Source organism: Exophiala aquamarina (genome assembly GCF_000709125.1).
Source record: "Exophiala aquamarina CBS 119918 chromosome Unknown aczIA-supercont1.24, whole genome shotgun sequence".
Taxonomy (NCBI): domain Eukaryota; kingdom Fungi; phylum Ascomycota; class Eurotiomycetes; order Chaetothyriales; family Herpotrichiellaceae; genus Exophiala; species Exophiala aquamarina.
The window spans coordinates 189684-210720 of NW_013550564.1; the positions used below are offsets into that span (position 1 = coordinate 189684).

The window sequence follows — 21037 nt, forward strand, 5'->3', positions numbered from 1 at the left end:
TTCGTCCGTCTTACTGGCTTGACTCCATTGAATGATCCTTGTCAATATCGAAGCTAAAATGAGCTTGACAAAGATTTTGATCGACGTTTTGGTCCCCGTCAGGTCCAGTTCAGGTATCCTGGTCAAGTGGGAACGCATTAGTCTCGAAGCCAACGAAAGCCTCATCTCCTACCCCGGCCAAACAATGCTGCTCTCCAACCCAACAGGCCTTTCATGCACAGCGTCTTGCAACATTATGTCCGGCGGCTACCAAGTCCTGTGCATTCTGCATTTCGAGGAGCCATGGCATTGCCATGCTCGTGTTCATGCTCATTGCTCAGGCTGATGCTCATCTCGTCTTTGTTTCCAAGCATTCCCTATCCCTGTCATGCTTACCACCTGACCTAATCTGCGCAATCAATCGATTAACACACCTATATCGGAGCAATGCCCTCGGTGAGGCTCATTGATTGAACCGAAGAATTACAGCACAGCATACAGGAACCCCCTACAGCCCGCTTCGATACCCTCTCAGTAAATCGGCACCGACACGAACAGCCTACGATACATGATCTCGAAGAAGACCGTTGGAGGCGCAGAAGGGAATACGAACATCGAAGGATTTACGGCAGAGGATGGATGCGATGGATTTGCCTACGAGGAGCGCCAGTTTCAGGCCTGTCATCAAATGCTCCCAATGCGGTGACGATATCGGATTGGATGCTGTAGCCGCCCATCAGTGTTCACTTCCTTCCTCTAACACAGCATTCTCTCCGACAAGCACCTCCAGTGCAATCCCTTCACCGCTGCCCCGAACGGACTCGTCTAACAGTCTGAAAAGCATCAAACCGCAACGCCCGCTATTACCAAAGATCGACGCTGCTGCTGCATGTTCGTTTCGTGCCTCCCTCCGTTGAGATGCCCGTTGCTGACCGAGTTTAGTTCGTCCACCAGTCTATCCCGGAGAGCTTACACCGGCTAGCAGTGGCCACAACTCCATGGTTTCCCCTCTGAGTACATCGTCTGGCTCAAGGTCACCATTTAACAACTTCCGAAAGGCCTCCTTGCCTGGTCCACGTCGTCCCCCGTCTCCTGAACTTACAAACCTCGACTGCGCATTTCCACCCTTCCCCACAGCGAACAAGTCCGCTACATCGAAAAGCACATCGAGGAGACGGGAAAGAGCAGTTACTCAACATAGTGATTCAAAGCGGTCTCGATCACGGGACACATCAAGACAAACCCGACAACCTAAGCCACCTCCATTAGTAAGAGCTACGACCTCAGACCACTTTTCACACCCTCAGCCAGAGAGACCGTATGGAGATAAGTTCTCTCGTCCATCTACTGCTTCTAGCCATCGGAACGAATCTATCAGCACGAATGGGGAAAGCACCAGGCCAAGCAATGATGAGGCTGCCGAACCAACTGACCTCTCACAATCCCAGACCTTGAGTAGGTCAGTAGACACACATGACGCCAGTGCTTCCATGCCGTTTTCTGCACCTCTTTCTAGAACGAATACCGAACCAGACTCCTCGCGAAGTACGAGCATGGATCCAAACTTGAACGCATTTGATTTCGGCGACACTCAACGTGGACCTTCAACACAGATTCCGATCTCAGGACAAAATATGAATCGGCCTAGTGGACCAGCCTCGAGCAGCGTAGAACCTTCATACAAGTCCAAGAGGCCTCCACCCATTAACAGCGACCGCCAGGCATCACCTCTATCGCAAAACAATAGCCCTGCCCTCCCACAACCTCCACCTTCTGCTGGAGTCTTTTCCAAGAGCTTGGGAAGATTATTCGGTAGGCGTCGATCACAGTCAGCCACTTCACGTCGGGAGGTTGTGCGACAGGCACTAAGTGATGAACCGGAGGATTATGGGAACCAAAATGCCGAACGTCCAGCCCTGAGCACGAACAGCGAGAGCTCCCTCGTCACCGCGGAGCCTTCCCCGACAACAGTTCCTTCTCCCTTGAGATCACCTGAACCAGCATCAAGTATTGAAGAGGCACTCAGACAGCTTTCAGGGCACGAAGAATCGCTGGAGACGCTCAACACACACGCCCCCGGTTCTCTGGCGACGCCAGTGGTTATGATCGAGGCTGTCGAAGAAGTTGCACCTAGCCCACCGCCAGCTATTTCGCCAGCCGTAGTTGATCCAACACCGCTGCCAGTCATTGTCGAGACAGTGGCTGAAGAGAGAGCTCTAGAGCCGGCTGAAGTACGAAGAGCGTCGATTGACTCTGCATCTTCGTATGGATCAGTCGGGTTTTCCGAACATTCTTCAAGTTCTCGTTCGAGTTCGCCTCATGCCGATGCTCCTGTCAACAGCTCCTTCGAGGCATCCTACTCAAGCTTGCTCAAACCCACCGAGGCGGATTTTCCAGCGCCTTTGAGGCCGAGGCTGCCTGCAGGACCTGTATCAGGACTAGCACCAGAATCGGCGTCAACGCCGTCTCTGGAAGCTGAACCTGTAAGAAAGGGGCGGTCTTCATTCATTGAAGATACCGAAAGTGTTCAGAATGACGTTCCCACTTCCTCTGTTACACCGACCAGCGATAAGCATGAGTCTCTTTTCAATGTCTCTGAACCTGAGCCGACATCGGCTTCGGGAAGCAGAAGTAAAAGCAAAGGTACAGCACCTAACAAGGGGATCTGTCGCGGATGCTCCGACATCATTCACGCAACACAAAAATCCGTGTCGAGCGCCGATGGTCGGTTGAGTGGAAGGTACCACAAGGAATGTTTTGTGTGCTGGACGTGCAAATCAGCGTTTCCGACGGCAGAGTTTTACGTGCACTCGGACCATCCGTACTGCGCACATCATTACCACGAATTGGAGAACTCTCTGTGTGCAACATGCGGCAAAGGTATTGAAGGCCTGTACATGGAGACACACAATGTGGCGGGCCGCGGAAAGGAAAAACACCACCCGGAATGTCTCAAATGTACGACGTGCAAGGTGAGGCTCGACCACGACTACTTTGAACTCTCAGGAAAGGTGTACTGTGAGAGGGACGCGTTCCGGCTAGCAACGCTGCCCAAACCGCACGACAACGCGCCTACTCGCCGCAGTCCCTTGATTCGAGAGTACATCAGCAGCGGAGATCCAGGACTGATCAAGGGCCGCAATTTCCCTGAGAGAAGAATCACTAGACTAATGAACACGACCTGACCTAATTTGACGATCACTCAGTAGTACAAAGATGAATTGGCGATTCATTCGAGGGTGATGGGGATTTGGTTTGGTTTGGAGTTTGGGGCAACACGGGAGTGTTCCATCACTCTACATCTACAATGACATACAGTTTCCTAGATGGAAACGTTCGATTCTTGGCCGGGCTGAGTTGATCCCTCTCGCGCCTCTCTTTGGACCATGCCCTTCTTTTTTTTGTTTTGAGATGCATTTTTCTGAGCGATGATCAGGCGAGGACATATGACAAGGCAGACAGCGGATGGAGTTAAGGGGACACGTCCACCTGGCATATCAGCGACCTGGAACGTTGCGACTAGCCGACGGGGAAATTTATTCCAGATTGGAAGTGGGAGCCAGCTCTGTGAGCTTCGAGCGAACGACTGGTGGAGGAAGACCAAACCAACAGATACAGTTAATGTATATACTAGTTCAACCCGTGAATATTTACGAGTATGTCTCCCTTGGATTTTGTTTGCATCCATCGGCACATGACATGGATAGATACGTAGTTGGCATTTTGATATGACATGATCTGATCTGATCTGATCTGACAGCCCGGTTGGGAATGGATGGACTACGCCTTCCGACTATGTGCATGTATGCATTACGCCACTTGCCTGCTATGCAAAACAATAGCAGCACTCAGCTTCCCTGGGTCGTCTCGAATGCTTCTGACACTCTTTTCTCTCTGCTCCGTGGGTCCACCGATGAATACCAGACCTCTGGCATCACCAGCCCAGCCCGAGACCGGCGTTAATTGATGTGCTGGCTGGGCCGCGAACGCTGCCATTATCCCTGCTTGCATGACATGGCAGGACGCAGCGCAGGACAGGACAAGTGCGATGCGGGCGGGCGTGCGTGCATACGAGTCTCTGACAAGCATTCAAGGAGGGTCCTAAAACGACGAGTGGTGGCAGACATCAAGCCTCGGGAGATAACTCCCTTGGTCGAATCACGAGGAGCCTCCCCGTCCTTGCAACATAGAATCAAGATGCGGAGGGCGCCTCACAGCCAGGTGGGCTGTGTTGAGTTTGTTTGCTCGGTGCGGCGCGGTGCGACTTGGGATGTCGTTGTTGTATCGATGCTCATGGCGAGGGATGAGGCCAGATCTCCGACAAGAGGCAACCAGAAAAAGACACCCCCACGGTCTCGAGGGAAAAGTAGGGGTTCCACTCGTAACATCGCTGCACCAAATCAAGAGGCTACCAGTTCACGGCCAGTTGCGAGGAGGAGGACCTAGCGTTTGTGGGACTACTCCTACGTACACGGCACGAGGTCGAGAGGGCGGACTGCCTTGCATGGCTCTTGCAGGAGCAAGTTGAAAGATGGGCTGCATGTTCATCGCGTGATCAAGGATCTGGATGTACACAGTCGATTTTGTTTGGCCAATGCAGTGGCTTCCTGGAAATTAAACGAAAGAATGCGAAAGAAAAAAGATTGGGGATTGGCCCGAGAACCACGTCCCTGTCCCCAATCAAGCTTCGGCGGATATGTGGGCTTTCTTCGGAAGTGGACGGATAATATCATAAGCACGAAGTGAGTAGGTTGGGTTGAAACATCAAATAACCGCTGGAGGAGGGGGAGGCGTCGACTCATTATTGGTCTACCGAGTAAGCATGGAAGTGGAAATGGCCGTTGAAGTCGAAGGCGAGGTGAAGGAGAGTGAGGACGAGCAGAGGAACAGGAACAGGAAGAGCATTAGAAGGGACACATGAGGGAAGGGATATGAAATCTGGTGTAGATAGGTGAGAATAATGCACCATGTACAATGCACACTACGACCGAGGGGGCCTGACACCAGTCCCTTGTGCATTGCATGAAGTAGCTGGAGAGATAGATACCTACTGTAAGCTAAGGTACATGTAGTTGATGGACAAGTGCAGCGTGCAGAATGGGCACATGAGGGATATGAAGTTGAAGACGCGAGGGATCCAAGTCGAGTGTTGGACTGCGTACTGCGGTTACTGTATTACTGACTGAAGTCCTGACTGTCCTACCTAGTGCTTGCTGTATGCTGTATGCTGTATTCTGTATGCTGTATTACTTATTACCCATTACTGGTTGCTACTGTATCACTCCCTGTGCTGTCCGTCCCCAGCTGTACCTTCCCGTGGACATCTCGATGGCGGGGTACCTTCCTCACCGACACGCGAAGGGAGGGGCAACGTTGAGACGCGACGGACTAACCTCAAGTGACCCGGGCACCAGACCTCCAGAGATCGATATCATTGCCAACAAAGACCCCGCCGGCCTTATCTCGACGGATATTACTCGCAATTCATGATCCATGATCCAATATCCATTATCGTGTCGGGTTCTCGCGGTGCTCACGACTACTCGGTGGTGTACATTTCATATGCATGTGCGATGAATGGCGGTCAACCCGGCGACACTAGAAGACTGGAAAAGCCTTTCTCATTAGTCACATCGCCCGGGTGTCGGTTCTGATGGCCTTGGGCAACCCACAATAATGGCACAACGCACACACACAACGCCCGCTCGCACGCCCTCACGCCCTCACGCCCTCCCTCGCCTTCACGCTCCCACGCTCCCGCGCACCCACCCTCTCCGGACTACAGAAAACCCTTCGGCCTACAGAAGAATGGATCCTCACTACTCGCTAGCACCAACAGAAGTAGGCTGCCACCACCGCCTCCTTCCTACAAAGACGTGTCCCATCCCCCGTCCTCCCTTCTACTCACCTCATCCAGATCTCAAGACTCTGCTCGCCATTCAGTTCAGATCATAGCCCGGCTGTGGTCTTTACCAAACCTCTCTTCCAAAATCCCGTAGGATCGCTTCCGAGTGATCCGTTCAACCGCCAAGACGTTTTCGAACCTATTGCCCTCGTAAGTCCATCAACACTTGACCCGGCTGTTTTGCCCACCATGGTCTTTGTCCCTCCCGCACCCCCTGGTCCTATTCTGGTCTCCTTTCCCCTGTTGATCCTCTCGGTACCTGCATGAGCATTCAAGACATCCAAGACCCAGCATCCATCATGTTGGTCCCTGGCATCAGTTCAAGTCACCGTCCAAGTCGTTATCCGAATTGTTGTTTTTGCTGCAGCCGCCCATCCAACCACACTCTTCAATCAACTCCAACATCTCACCTCATTCAATCGCCTTTCTTCCCACTTCATGCCACCGGTCGTCTTGGAAATTCTCTCAACAACTTTTCCCTCTCTCTGTCTCTCTTTCGCGCCGACACATGACTATCCATACATCCGTGCAAAATGTCTTGTCTTCTGACATATCCATTCTTTCAGGTCGCACCACCCGTTCAACGGAAGCCGCTGCTCTTCCCCTCCTGGAGGAGCAACGGATTGTCCCAAGACAGGATAAATTCGCCTTACTACTACTTCTTTCGCTCCAAACTCAATCTCGAGTCTAATCTTCGGTCCAATCTTTCAACTCAAGATGGCTCCTCATGCGGAAGTAGGCGTCGGCTCCGTGAACGGGTACAGCGCTCAGGAATCAACTTCGTCCCCAGCTCAACCAGCTTCGGTCAAGGATCTTTTGACCGTCAATTCTCCCAATGTCACTTACACGGACGACCACATCAACACCAAATACGTTTACCGAACCACCGCTGTCACCAAGGCCGAGGACGGTAAATTCGTGGCTTCCCCCAAGGAAACCACTTATGACTTCAAGGTCGACCGTAAGGTTCCCAAAACCGGTGTCATGTTGGTAGGATGGGGTGGAAACAATGGTTCCACCGTCACTGCTGGAATCATCGCCAATCGTCGTAATCTCACCTGGGATACTCGAGAAGGTCCACGTGCTGCAAACTACTACGGATCCGTCATTATGGGTTCAACCATCAAGCTTGGTACAGAGGAACAAACCGGGGACGAGATCAACATCCCCTTTCACGATATCTTGCCCATGGTTCATCCTAACGATCTGGTCGTTGGTGGTTGGGATATCAGCAGCCTGAACATTGCTGCTTCCATGGATCGTGCTCAAGTCCTCGAACCCACTTTGAAAGCTATGGTCTACAAGGAGATGGCTCTCATGAAACCACTCCCGAGTATCTACTATCCCGATTTCATCGCCGCCAACCAAGAAGATCGAGCTGATAATGTCATCCCTGGTAGCAAAGCAAGCTGGGATCATGTCGAGCAGATCAGAACCGACATCAGGTATGCCAGACTTTCTCCAATTGTCGCGTCATCGCTGGCATGCGGAGCAATGCTAACTTTCCTGTCAGAACCTTCAAATCTCAGAACAACCTGGATAAAATCATCGTTCTCTGGACTGCCAACACTGAGCGTTATGCAGATATCATCCCCGGTGTCAACGATACTGCCGAGAACTTGATCCAGGCCATCAAGCAAGGCCATGAAGAGGTTTCTCCTTCCACCGTCTTCTCCGTTGCCTGTACTCTGGAAAACGCTCCCTTCATCAACGGTTCACCCCAGAATACCTTTGTTCCAGGTGCAATTCAACTTGCGGAGCAGCACAACACCTTTATTGGTGGTGATGATTTCAAGTCTGGACAGACCAAGATGAAGTCTGCCCTGGTTGACTTCCTCATCAATGCTGGTATCAAATTGACTTCCATTGCAAGCTACAACCATCTCGGCAACAACGACGGAAAGAACTTGAGTTCCCAAAAGCAATTCCGCTCCAAGGAAATCTCCAAGTCCAACGTGGTCGATGACATGGTTGCAGCAAACAGCGTCTTGTACGCCAAGGATGAGCATCCAGACCATACTGTCGTCATCAAGTACATGCCTGCTGTCGGCGACAACAAGCGTGCGTTGGATGAATACTACGCTGAAATCTTCATGGGTGGTCATCAGACAATCAGCATCTTCAACGTTTGCGAGGACTCCCTGCTGGCCTCACCCCTCATCATTGATCTCGTCCTTGTGGCTGAGATGATGACTCGAATCCAGTGGAAGTCAGAGGAGGCTGGCGACTACAAGGGTTTCCACAGCGTTCTCAGCATTCTGAGTTACATGCTCAAGGTATGGTTGACTCCTGTTTACCCCTGACCTATTTCCGTGAATCCAACATTAACATACATCTTAGGCTCCCCTCGTTCCCCCCGGAACCCCGGTCGTCAACGCCCTTGCCAAGCAGCGTGGTGCTCTTACTAACATCTTCCGCGCCTGCATCGGTCTCCAGCCCGAGTCCGACATGACACTTGAACACAAGTTGTTCTAGGCATTCCCTCTCCCTTCTCCATCCACCAAACCTTTTTGATTGCGAGCAATTGGCAAAGTCTAGCAGAATCTTGTGAATCCATTGCGACTTTGCGATGGGGTGGCTAGACTGCTTTTCCCTTGCTTGCGAACAGCGAATTGGTTTCTTGTTGTTTGTTCCTGGTGGAATCCCGAGCTGGACACATCAACAACGTCCCCTACCTAATCCTCCTAGATTGCACAGACTGTTGTCCCTCGATTTTTGCCCCTGTCTTTAGTCATGCGCCACCAACTACTCGTCGCTCATTATCAGATACTTAGTATAGCCTCAACCTAACACCAGGGATATTACTTTTCTTCTGTGGTGCTTGCCTGCCTCGGGTGTTTCTCTTTGTCGCTCTTTCTCGTTGGCTTCCATATGATTTTTCCCTTTTGGTCTTGCTCGCTCTTTCCTGCTGGCATGGCGTCCCACGAAGCACTCGCACACAATCTGCAGTCTCCGCCACTGCCCGGATAACTTCTTCAATGTGATTTTGATGTGCATCTTATTCTATTTGAACTTGCTCTCGAAACTTATATACCTTGTCATCTTGCTCTACAATGACGGACCTTCATTCAACGGCATCTCCTGCGAGCTCAGGCCTCTCCAACGAAGAATCTCCAGACGCAATCCTCCCGCACCTGAAATCGTACAAGAGAGATAAAATATCCGAGTTGCCTGACTCGACAGACCCTGTTCGAGCCGCCTTCACTGGAGTTCTCGTCAATATCCAGCAGGTCCACCCAGTGCTCATTAGACAATTTGGAGCCCTACGAGGTTACACAATGGTTTTGAGGGATGAGACTGATGAAGTTACCGTAAGATGTCCGGAGCAGGAACCGGCAAACGAGATTTACTCATCAATCGATAGGTCTATATCTTTTTCAACGACGCAACATACGGATTTTCGCTCAACTGTAAAGTCATGGCGTTGGAACAACAGCGTCAGCAGGTACCCCTCGGCGATATGGGACTCTCGCGTTGCCAAGACCTTCAAATCTTCAGAAAGCTCCGTCAACACGCTGGTTCGCAATCGTTTTTCCTGACCAGTCCAACGGCTGGGTAAAAATCAGGCCCAACACGGATTCTTGGAAATTCATACTCGATGGCGAAAGGCAGAATTTCACGACACTAGACTAGCTCGCCAATGATGAGAACAGGAACAGAAGCAACGCCATACTACTTGTCTCGGTCACACCCCAAGGTCGGCCAGCATACGGTACGTATTCAGCAAACATCGTAGGGTTCCTCACCTTGTATGATGGAAGATTTCTCGTTCATGCTTGGACTAGTTCAACACTCCAATGTTGTCTATGTCGAATGCGGTGTTGATCAATCGTTTTCTACTTACAGTACGAAGTTCACAGAATGGAAACGTAATTCATTCTGCACTTGTGTCAGTCCAAGACTCATCTACACCTGAGCGAACAACACAACTTGTCGTGCAAGGACCATTAGCGCCCAGCTTTTGGCATGGTGAAGGAAAATTACTCCTGGTGACTTATGTTCAGATGGTCAAGAGAGGACAGATTTCGATCAACAATCGATCCCGGCTTATCATGGAATCACAGGAGCCTGGGATTGATGTCGAATCTCTCCTTTGAACAACACAGTCCATGGCTTCATCGGATGGAAATCCACGGCTTGAGCACTGATATAATCCTATACAATCTTTTCGGCTCGGATATGGTACCAACAAAGACGATGTCTAGAATGGAATAAGAGATATCTCGAGACCGGACAGGGTGTCAAGAGGCGCGTGTAACTCTAGCTATCAGTCGATTGAACTTCGCTGCTCTTTGGTTGCGAAAAAGGCTGTTTTACTCGTGTTGCTCAGCCCGCTCTGAAATTCGATACTCCAACAGATTCTATGATGGCGATGAGCCATTTTGTCATCCAGAAATGGCGATGTTTGGGTCAAGATTCAATCCGCATTTGATCGGAGAGATTTGTGATCGGACTCGTGGGTTCTCGTGTTCGCCTGATCTCAGTCTTACAGATCTCGGCCACGACCAAGCCTGGCATGTGCCAACCGGACAATTGCGCTCACTTTCATTCAAGTCTCCTCTTCTGATCACTTATCTAGCATTTGCAGGACTGGTAGGTTGCCAACCAATGAACTTCGCCAATGAGCTCGGGTATAATATGGAGAAGAGACAAGCCCGCAAAAAGCTAATATCTCTTTGAGGACTCCCTGCAGTGGACCGAAATTGGCGCCAGATTAGGATGGTTAAGCATGAACGCATCTCATTTGAAGACGAGGAATTCAGGGGGAGATGCTCTTCCAAACGATCGGGAATCAACGTTGATGACGCAACGAGGAGTAGACGGACAGTTGGTTCTTCTAGACGCAAAGCCATAGACTCGTGAAACAGATGTCATTGTTCCAACAACGAAACACCGGGCGGCGGATGAGTGAGAACCATGACCGTATGGGATGCCACGGCTCGCCGGGTTGGATCAGACAGTTGATGATGGAGTATTTCGTGGTTGTTAGTCGGATTAACCACCTATTATGAGTAGTTCAAAGAGAACTTCGCGAAGCGAACAGTATTTTATAGTCCCTTGATGTATTGATAATCGATTAGTCTTCTGCCATGGAAGATGGAGGCTATGTACTCACCCAGCTGATTGGCTAGCCTCGACGGCAAGGACAGCCACCCACAGCCTCGTTGGCAGCATGTGACGTAAAATCATGAACAATCGATGAACTCTCGGAATTGACATATCTTCCCTCACATACTTAACCGATTGGTTCAACAAAGAGTAAGTAATATTCCTACGCAGTGTCAAATACTTCTCGATACGAAAGTTGATATTCTCGATCCGCTGTTGATCATATCATCGATCGATTCCATACATCATCTCGACTCCGATAAGGACCCAACGAAGACCTTTTCCCAAGAATACCTTTGGGCTGCTCTCATCATTGCTGATTTAGCGGAAATCAGCATTCTCGACACACAGAAGAAGGGATTTGATCTGATAACCAACCAGTCCGATTCAGAATCTCCTTTGGTTCCTTGGAGAGAATCTGCACTTCCCTTGTCTTGCCAGGGCAAGCGATACATAGACGAAGTGGCTCTCTAGACTTGCAAATCTACCCGCAGCACCCTGAGGGTCTGGGAAGTCGCGGGCTTACTTGATTGAAGCGCCTTGAATCCGGGGAACGCCATCTAACATTGCTCGAACCACGACTATTCACATCATGGCGACCGCAACCTCCTCGCCGCCATCACCGCCATCGCTGCCGCGCCAACGGCTCCGAATGTTAATCATCAATCCCAACACGTCGACCTCCATGACCGAGTCACTCGCTCCCCTGCTGGATTCCCTCGCGTATCCCTCCGACTCCATCCAATACACATTCTTCACCTCACCCAACGGCACTACCGCCACAAGCACCACAGGCACACCAGAGGCCGTCAACCTAGAGGGAATCCCATCAATCAACTCTCCTGCCGACGCAGCAGCGTCCGCAAAAGTCTGCCTTCCACACTTGACCCCTTTGATCCCGCACCATGACGCATTCCTCATCGCGTGCTACAGCCAACACCCGCTCGTCTCCCAGCTAAAGGCCGCGTGCGCAGGCACGACGCGCGCCGCGACCAAAGGCTCCAGCGGATCCGGCGCCCGGAAATACGTCACGGGGATATTCGAGGCCAGCGTCCTCGCGTGTCTGGCTCTCCTCGACAACGGCGACGGCGGCGGCAATGGAAACGAAACATTTGGAATCGTCTCGACGGGCAAGATCTGGGAGACGGTGCTCCAAGACGCGGTCGCGGCGTTTCTTGGAGCGGAGGCCTCACGGCGCTTTGCCGGTGTCGAGACCACGGGCCTCAACGCGACGGATCTACACGATCTCCCGGCAGACCAGGTCCGGGACAAGATGATGCAGGCTACTAAGCGCTTACTGCGCAGGGGTACTACCGCCGCCACCAGTGGTAGTGATCCTGGGACCGGCGGGTCGGGAGACAGCGGCAGACCCAGACGCTCATCGCCCGTCAAGGCCGTCTGTCTCGGCTGCGCAGGCATGGCCGGCCTGGATGATGCGGTCAGGCAGGCTTGTGTCGAGGAGTTGGGCCAGGAGCTGGGGAAACAGGTCCACATCGTCGATGGCGTCAAGGCTGGTGTGGGTATTTTGGTTGGGTTGGCCAGTGCGGGTTTTGGATGAGGGAACTTGTTGTTTGATATGAGGATGGGGATGGGGATGTGGAGGAGGTCGACGAGGCAGAGGCATAGGCATCTGCAGGCGGGAAAGGGTGCCAACTTGTGTCGACTGGTATAGCTGTGAGACTCTTGTCCCATTCATTACCTTCTACTTCTACTCTTTGCTGGAGAAGTGATGATCGGGGCGGATGGGTGGTGAGGCTGATAAACTCGGTATACTACCGTCCAGCACCATCATCAGCACCAGCACCAGCACCAGATGTCTAGACGATACTGAGTTTGGTGTGTGAATTGATCATACCTGCAAAAAGTGAATACTATTCCCTTGGCCCCCTGTTTTCACAAGATACTCGGACCAACTGATCCTTTTTTTTTTTTTTTTTTTTTTTTTTGGGCTTTTCCTGGTATCGGTTTTTCAGGTAGTATGTACATGCACATTCACCGGACCATTTCTATTCAATTTTCCAGGCTGTTTCTCCAGTCCCACCACCACCACTATTTGAACCCGCCCCCCTCCCTCCCGATTTCCTCCCCCACCTATAATCGCTTGATAATATCCTCCAGGACCTGCTCCGTGGTGGCCTTGCCGCCCAAGTCCGGGGACACGAACTTCCCTTCCCCGAGATTCCCATCGACAGCCTTGTAGACGGCGTTCGCAGCCTCGGGCAGATCCAGAAACTCCAACATGACGCCGACGCTCCGGATCGTCGCGATCGGGTTCGCAATGCCCTTGCCCTCAATGTCCGGCGCGGAGCCGTGGCACGGCTCGCCGATGACGATGCCGTCGCCGACGTTCGCGCTCGGGACCAAGCCCAGCGACCCTACCAGCGCGGCGGCGCCGTCGCTCAGCAAGTCGCCGTACAGGTTCGGCGCGACGATCACGTCGTAGTACTGCGGCTGCAGGAACAGCTTGTACACCATGCTGTCGACGATCTGCTCTTCGACACCGAAGGCATTGCCGAATTTGGCCTGGGAGAGCGCCTCGCGCGCGGTCGCGCGGAACAGGCCGTCCGTCTGCGACAGCACGTTGCTCTTGTGCGTGATGGTGACCAGGGCCTTTTTGTGGCTCTTCTCCTCGGCGGAGCGCATGGAGGCGCGCCGCGCGGCGATCTCGCCCGCGATGTTGGCGATGCGCCAGCTCGCCTTGCTCGAGATGCGCTTGATGGCTTCGGCGATCTGCGCCTTGCCGCTCGGGTCGGCCGGGTCCGCGTACGTCTTCTCCTCCTTCACGTACAGGTCCTCCGTGTTCTCGCGCACGATCACCAGGTCGATCGGCTGCGGCGTCGGCGACGCGAACGCCGGCGACAGCGTCGTCTTACACGGCCGCACGTTCGCGTACAGGCTCAGTTTCTTACGCAGCGCCACGATCGGCGACGTGTAGCCCGCGACTTTCGTCGTTGGGGAGCTGGTGGTGGCAACGGCATGGCTTAGCTTTGTCTTCTATTTATCTCTTCTTGTTCTTGTCCTTGTCTTGGGACTCGGAACTTCTTTTGCTTACCTCACAGCCCCGAACAGCGCTCCGTCACATTCCTTCCGCAGCGTCTCGACCGTCTTGTCCGGCAGCGCCGTCCCTGTCTGCTTGAACGTGTCGTAGCCGGCGTCGAGGTCGACGAAGCTGAACTTCAGCCCCAGTGACGACGGGAGTGACTCGAGGATCCGTTTTCCTGCCTGGGAAAGAGTCGGGGGGTGTTAGTTGCGTGCGTGCGTGCGTGCGCGTGCGCCTTGTGCGTGAAGGGCCATACCGGAATCACCTCTCGCCCGATCCCGTCACCGGGTATCAATCCTGGAGTTCACCATGTCAGTGTTGGAAGAAAAGGGCCAGAATCAGAGCTAGAACAGCATGTCTGTCTGGGTCTGGTGTTTCCCACCCACCTATTCTCAACGTCCTGCTTGCAGCCATAATTTCTCTGTGTTGACGTGAAGGTGTCGTTGATCAAACTCGTGTGTCCGTGACCATGAGATAGTTGGAGAAGCGAAATGGAAGGGGAAAAAAAAAAGATGCGCTTTGCCCAATGATTTCGCGAGGGGGAACCTGGAGCTTTACTTCTCCGCAATCGGAAGCTAACAAACAGTAACTATTTTAACCTATTATTTAAGCTTAGCCTTTCCCCGACAAGGCTGAGTTTTGGGGGGGCCGGCGACCGGGGGCCTTTCAATTGGAGAGCCTTGCAATACCCAAGAGATCAGATAGAGTCTTGATTCTAGGTGGAGTGCTCATTTCGAGGCAAGTCGAAGATATATTATGTCTGTTCAAAGAGTGTTTTATGTGTCATCCCTAGATTCGCTCTGTTTGCATGTTGTCATCACTATCTTTCACTCCTGCATATTCCACACACTCTTTCTTGCCTACATGTTTCGAGATCACTGCACTCGTACAAAGCGTAATTCGGTTGTCTCACCAAGCGGGAGACCAAGTACCTGCATTCCAAGCCTTGCTAGATCGTCGTGTTGCTTCTCCCGATGGTGTCTACGCAGCAATCCACCGGTGCTCACCACAACCAAGGCTCTAGCATCCCTCACCCACGATCGTAACAGCCTTACAACGTGTACAAGAAATCGGGTCTCTTGTCACCCAGCTTCTCGATCTCGGCCTCAGTCTTACCCTCAATCCAAACGTCTCTCTCACCCGCACGCCGTTTGGCATTTTCCCGGCGAAGCAGGACGTGTTGGAGAACGCTGCCTCCAAGCAAGAAGACGGTCTCGTACGCCAAGACCACGGCGTGACCGGGTTTGAATCGTGGTTTGTCTTTGGTGCGGTAGATATTCGAGGATACGATTCCTGTGGTTAGTAAACAACGATCAGTGTTTTCCATCACAAGCTTGAGTTCCCTTCTTGGAGAGGGCTGGAAAACCGAAAGAGAAAAACTTACCGTTGAGATTGCCCCATCCGATCACAAATCCCAAGGTGATACCTCGTTTATATACGCCTTCGACATTGTTCGCCGTCCAGGATATGGTGTTGGAAATACATGGGTATATACCCATGGCACCGAGGAACACGCCTCCGTATTGTACGTGTGGCTCTCCTGATCCGAGGAGCATGCCAAACCCTATTATACCGAACAGGGACATCACCATGTTGCAGTACCCTATTGGACATCAAAAGTCAGCGTCGAAGCGAGGTTATTCGATTGCGCAAGGGGGACCTTGTATTGGGAAGGGAAGTTCATTCGTACCTCTCATGCTCGTTCTATCGGCCACAAACCCAATGAAAATCGTCACGACTGCCGCAACTGCGTATGGCGGTACGCTGAGGAGCTGTGCGTGGACGTTTTTGTATCCCATTTGTTGCACAATTGTGGGAAGGAACAATGAGAACTATAACAGCATCTAGTTAGAACCAAACCAAATCGCGACAGGAAGAGGAATCAATGCAAAAGGGGGAATCAGAGGTCTAGGGGGCATGCCTACCGCATATAAAGCACCATCGCAACCCATGTAGATCATCATTCCAGTGTAAGTCTTCCAGTCCTTCAAACTAGCCCAGAGGTAATCAAGCTTGAATTCTTCGTGCTCGGCGCTAGACTGCTGATCTGCTTTCAATCTGCGGAGGACTCGACACCGATCATCGTCGGAGAGGAACTTGGCCTCGTCGGGGAAATCATGGATCTAGAAGGTATCAGATGAGACTCACGACGCAGTCACAGGCACCAAAATGTGGGAAAGCCATACCATCCAGAACGAGATTATTGCAATGACAATAGTCACAAGCCCTTCGAGGATGAAAATCCATGCCCAACCTGGTTTTCCCCCAACGCCTTTCATGTTGACAATCGCCGCGGCCAGCAATCCACCGAACGAGCCCGCGAGTGCTGCAGCGCTGAAGAAGATGGCGGCTCGAATACCAAACTCTGATCGCCGATACCAGCAGCTTAGGTAGTAATTGACACCTGAAAGAGAAGTTAGTAAAACACTCCACACACTTTTGCTTTCCGGACTGACCAGGAAACAATCCTGCTTCGGTGATTCCTAAGAACCATCGCGCAGTCATCAGGCCACCGAAGTTATGTACCAATCCCATGCACGTCATACAGATTCCCCACAGAACCATAATGGTAGGCAAGAAAATCGATGGTCTGTAGCGCTTCAAGAGGATCTGCGTGAGTGGCTCGAAGAGGGAGTACGAAATGAAAAAGATAGTCAATGTATCATTATATTGGTTGCTGGTCATGTGAAGATCTTCCTGGAGACCGTCAATTTTGGCATTGCCAATGTTCGTACGATCCAGGAATGAAATGAGATAGAGCAGGGTGAGCCAGGGAATCAATTTGAAGTCAAGTTTCCACAGCAGCTTGCGGTCCTGACGAGGGTCAATATCGATGAACAGTGAGGCGAGGCGATACGGGTTCAACCTACAATGGCTTTTCTTTCTTCATCCGACAACCCTTCGTCTGGGTCGCGAATGTCAAGGACTGCGACTGGAGCTTCGTCGACCTGTTTCTCGGCACTCAATGGGGAATGCGCGTCCTCGGAAGAGGAGCGCCTCGTCGCCTCAGCTTTCTCCATAATGCTCGAAGAGAACAAAGAAGCGCACAACAGCTAGCAGTCTAGTTGGGAGATTTGAGAGGCAGATCTGCGAGAGTTGAGGTGGGGGGAGATCAGTGCTTTTATTCAGCAACAGGCGGTCCACCTCCAGAATGCATGCGACGGAGTAATCATACTTAGGTGTCGGGAATACATCAGATACCGGAAGATTCCCCAAGAAAAGCGATAGCCTGGTACGGAGTACAGCATAGTTGACCTCCTGACTGGGTGTTGCCACGCCCTTAGTGTCGGAGAACAACCTGTGAGCTTCTGGAACAGTGATACAGGTCAAGGGCAAGCAGCAAACCCGCCGGTGAGCAATCCGACATGCCCTTGTCCGGGCGAAATGCTCCTGCCACATGAGGCTTTAGTTCAAATGTGCATTGCTGGAGAATGGGGGAATCTGTGGGAGGATGGAGGGGAGCCTGGTCAGCAAGCGGGTTTGATACAGCCATTGACGTTGATGGAAAAGCCTAGCCTGTCAAGCATTGGTGCCTAGACGAGCTAAGAGGACGGATACTAATCCGGCACATTTAGCGATGAGTCGATGGCATCCTTGGAGGCCGGATGATCGCCGTCGTTGCATGAGATTGGGCGTTGGTAAAGAAACTAGCGTGGTGTGAGCCCACGAAAAGACCTTTGCCGTTCTTGAGTTCGTGTTCGTCAGAGTTCGAGTCTTCCATCGCCTCCCAGCGGCTTCCATTCGACGCTTGTATGAGAAAGCAGATCTTGAAATCACAGATTTCTCAGCAGGAGTCTTTCATGACAGAAATAGATCTACGGCGATTCAGAAACGTCTGTATAGGACTTACTGCCTCTGGACCAGTGTCGTTTCGTTGCATGTTTCCAGTTCTGGAAGCGAGCCGCGGTAACAAGTCACTTAGAACCCGACCCTCATTGCCGCGCGGGTTATCATATTCCAACTTTCAGTGGGCCTTTTCGTTGTGAGAATCGATGTACCTATCATATTTGACAAACGGAGTCAGATTGTAGCATACATTCAGTTGTGCCCTGTCTTAGATTCTAAGAGGGGATCTCTGCCTCTCAAGCAACGCCTTTTCAACGAGTTTGTGGCTAGGCTAGTCGTTCAGTCTCTAAGTTCTGACTTTCTATCCTTATCTCTGCGAGAGTGTCCAAACGAGGAAGACGAAGCGGATGAGGATGTAGCTGATCATAATTGTGATGACCAGATTGAAACAACAGTTCCAATATAGCCACAATTGTGCGAGAGAGTGCATTCAACGGGGTTGCGTTGCATGTTGACACCCTCATGCCGTGCACGTGTTATTCCAAAAAGCGGCCCGTGATCTGACACTGGTTAGGCAGCGAGTTAATGATCCCTGGCTAAACTTTCTTCCACACGCCGCAAACAGCCGTTGAAGCTGACCACGACGGGTCTTTTCCTGTGGTCTAAGCTCGTCTTGCTGCCATCTGGACTTTCAATAGTGGCCCTGTCGCAATGTTGGTGAGCCAGGCCATTGCGAGCGGAAAGTCACCGACAAATCAAACCCTCGGATCCATAGAAACAAGTAAATAATTTCGACCATGGTTTCTATTCATGACAACATTAACTATATACCGGCGGCGCCTTCTTCTTAAGGCGTGACAAAGCTCCCAATGGTTGAGCTATTGCCCGACCTTCCCTGGTCGAATGTCCACAATAGCTCGAGTCAATGTCCAGTGAAACAACGATTCATTTATTGAGCTTTCTTGCCAGCTAGCGCGCCGGTCTCCTTATCGAAGGCGGCGTACGTTACCTGTAGTGACGCGACTGCGGAGACTGCAACGTACAGAATAGATAAGAGAAGGAAGCCTGTCAAGAAGCCCATGAAAATGCCTATTGGCGTCGTTAGTGTACTTCGTTGACGGTTAAAGGGAGAAATTCTGGCTTACCAGGTGTGAAAAATTGGTATTTATCGAACAGAGGACCATCAATCATCGTCTGGTTCTCTGTCTTGTTGCCACTAGCCACTCTCGTCCCGAGATTCCTCTTTAGGTCGCTGTGAAGTGCCTCCTGAATATCACTGTCCATTTCATAGTCTAATGGCTCAAGAACCTGAGCATTGAACCATCCCTCCCGTGCTCGCCTGGTGGTATAGAGGACGGTGTACTTCTGAGTAGGAAGCATCTCAAGCAAAGTGGCGAAGAATGCATCGTTGCTGGCTAGACCTTGCGCTCTCGACTCTGATGATGGGGCAGGCAGTCTAAGGTGAATTAACCTGGGTGCAGGTGTTAGAGAGGTTGGGATTTCGCCATCGGCCGCATGAATCTCGGTCGTCTGAACACCACATGTAGTCTGCAGCAGTTCAGTCCATGTCGTCGGGTCGACGGTTCCAACGACGTCTGTGACGGCGAGAGAACTCTTTATGACACTTCCGGGCTGCTGGGAAGTAGATAGTCTCTGGGCTAGAGCGGGTGTGTTCTTTTTACATTGGTAGTCTCGAGCAGAAACACCTTGTTGGGAGACAAGGATGTAATAGTCGGATGGGCACTGTGATAGGGTGAGAGCGACGTCAGACGTGATTGCTTGTGCATTTTGTAGTCTGGAGGAGGATATAAGGAGCCTGAAAATGCAGTGCAGATTCTGTTAGCTACCATACCGTTGCTATAAGAGCTTGGTGGCTTGATTGGCGATTGCCTGCAGGTTAGACTCAAGAGGGAGGCTGAACGTACTCGGAGGTAGAGAACATGAAGAATGGCTGAGCATCGAGGTAGCCATAGGCGCCCTCGACGGCGAGCGCCAAAGCGCACGGCCCGAAGAAACGCATTGTTGGTGGCAGTTGTGGTAGTGATGGGAATGGTGGATGTTTAGAAGCTCGATTGATGCTCAACCACCGACTTGATGTATGGAATCTACCATCCACCAAAATGGGAAAATCCATTGCCATTTTAAAGAGGTGTCATGTGACCGAGATGCCTTTTCCGTCTCGGCCTGATTCATGCTTGACTTTCAAATTTCTCCTCGTTCCTACGTCCTCGCGAACTCTCAATACTGACATGGTAATTGACAGAACTTATGCACAGGACTTCTACTGGTCTGACACCGCTCGCACTTTTATACGAATATTTGTTCATGCGCTCTGAGGCTGTTTCGTTCGTGCCCAGGTTAGTGCTCAAGAAGTTGCAGCGCCGCACCAACTTCAACCGAGAATATCACCGGCAACAATATCAGCAGAGGCGTAAAAACTGAACTAAGCACTCCCAAATAATGTAGGTACAGATATAACAGCTCACTACGGCTGCCAAGTCACACTCGGGTCTTTGTTGCTTTCGTATTGAGATGCCCGATCCCCCAAAGCAGACTGTTAGCTGTGAGCAACAAATCCAACAGCAGTTGTATTGACACGATTGTTGAAAACACTCTGCCAACTAATGACTTCTTCCTCAACGCACGCCATACGTTCTGGATTCGATTGCTTGGGCGAGTCTGAGAAGGAGATCCTGACAGACCAGGGGAATACACCAACCATATAGTAAGTCGATATAAGATATTACGAGTAGTGGCAAGCCCGCGTGATCGAACCTCTTTGGTCAACGGGGCTTGTCCCCAAAGGTTGGCCAACTGTTCCCGATAAAGGAAAATCTCATCTTTCCAGCGATCGTGAAAGGTGGTGAAGTATTTCGGTGATGGACAGCTAGCAACCCGCACTGTTTCCCACCAACATTGAGCGAATCACACCATCCCCAGCCGGCGAGCCTGGAACCTGTAATATGTCCAGACAGGTCTGAGCTAGCCATCTGCTTGGGCCACCCAGTCAAGGAAAACGACAAGAAGTCTCCGAAAACTAGCCGTTGTGCTTGCACAAGTTACGACTTGGATGTTCGTTGGACCTGACTCCACCAAAGAGTATGAAAACAGTCAGGGTATGAGTCGGGCTGACCGAGAACATTGGCGTCGGCATTTATCGAGTTTGTCCATCACATTTTATTATGACCAGTGCTCGCCCGGGAAGTCTGCAACCAATT

General features: G+C 51.5%; 6 protein-coding genes across 6 annotated transcripts; 3 read left to right on the plus strand and 3 right to left on the minus strand.

Annotated features, from left to right (window-relative positions):
* Nucleotides 1-1532: 1532 nt before the first annotated feature.
* A1O9_12561 (uncharacterized protein) lies at nt 1533-3164 on the plus strand (the record flags this gene model as incomplete). Its single annotated transcript, XM_013398548.1, has 1 exon — nt 1533-3164. One exon carries the CDS (start codon nt 1533-1535, stop codon nt 3162-3164), a length of 1632 nt encoding a protein of 543 aa, XP_013254002.1.
* Nucleotides 3165-6601: 3437 nt separating this feature from the next.
* A1O9_12562 (myo-inositol-1-phosphate synthase) lies at nt 6602-8359 on the plus strand (the record flags this gene model as incomplete). Its single annotated transcript, XM_013398549.1, has 3 exons — nt 6602-7329; nt 7398-8160; nt 8225-8359. The coding sequence occupies 3 exons, from the start codon at nt 6602-6604 to the stop codon at nt 8357-8359; spliced, it is 1626 nt and encodes a 541-aa protein (XP_013254003.1).
* A 3226-nt stretch (nt 8360-11585) lies between these two features.
* Nucleotides 11586-12551, plus strand: A1O9_12563 (uncharacterized protein; the record flags this gene model as incomplete). Its single annotated transcript, XM_013398550.1, has 1 exon — nt 11586-12551. One exon carries the CDS (start codon nt 11586-11588, stop codon nt 12549-12551), a length of 966 nt encoding a protein of 321 aa, XP_013254004.1.
* A 533-nt stretch (nt 12552-13084) lies between these two features.
* On the minus strand, nt 13085-14447 carry A1O9_12564 (homoisocitrate dehydrogenase, mitochondrial; the record flags this gene model as incomplete). The annotated part of the gene is made up of 4 exons (XM_013398551.1): nt 13085-13952; nt 14046-14215; nt 14290-14330; nt 14420-14447. The coding sequence occupies 4 exons, from the start codon at nt 14445-14447 to the stop codon at nt 13085-13087; spliced, it is 1107 nt and encodes a 368-aa protein (XP_013254005.1).
* A 637-nt stretch (nt 14448-15084) lies between these two features.
* Nucleotides 15085-17053, minus strand: A1O9_12565 (uncharacterized protein; the record flags this gene model as incomplete). The annotated part of the gene is made up of 7 exons (XM_013398552.1): nt 15085-15326; nt 15418-15636; nt 15724-15865; nt 15959-16156; nt 16220-16437; nt 16490-16847; nt 16904-17053. 7 exons carry the CDS (start codon nt 17051-17053, stop codon nt 15085-15087), a joined length of 1527 nt encoding a protein of 508 aa, XP_013254006.1.
* A 1715-nt stretch (nt 17054-18768) lies between these two features.
* On the minus strand, nt 18769-19839 carry A1O9_12566 (uncharacterized protein; the record flags this gene model as incomplete). The annotated part of the gene is made up of 3 exons (XM_013398553.1): nt 18769-18908; nt 18965-19635; nt 19745-19839. 3 exons carry the CDS (start codon nt 19837-19839, stop codon nt 18769-18771), a joined length of 906 nt encoding a protein of 301 aa, XP_013254007.1.
* Between the last annotated feature and the right edge of the window lie 1198 nt (nt 19840-21037).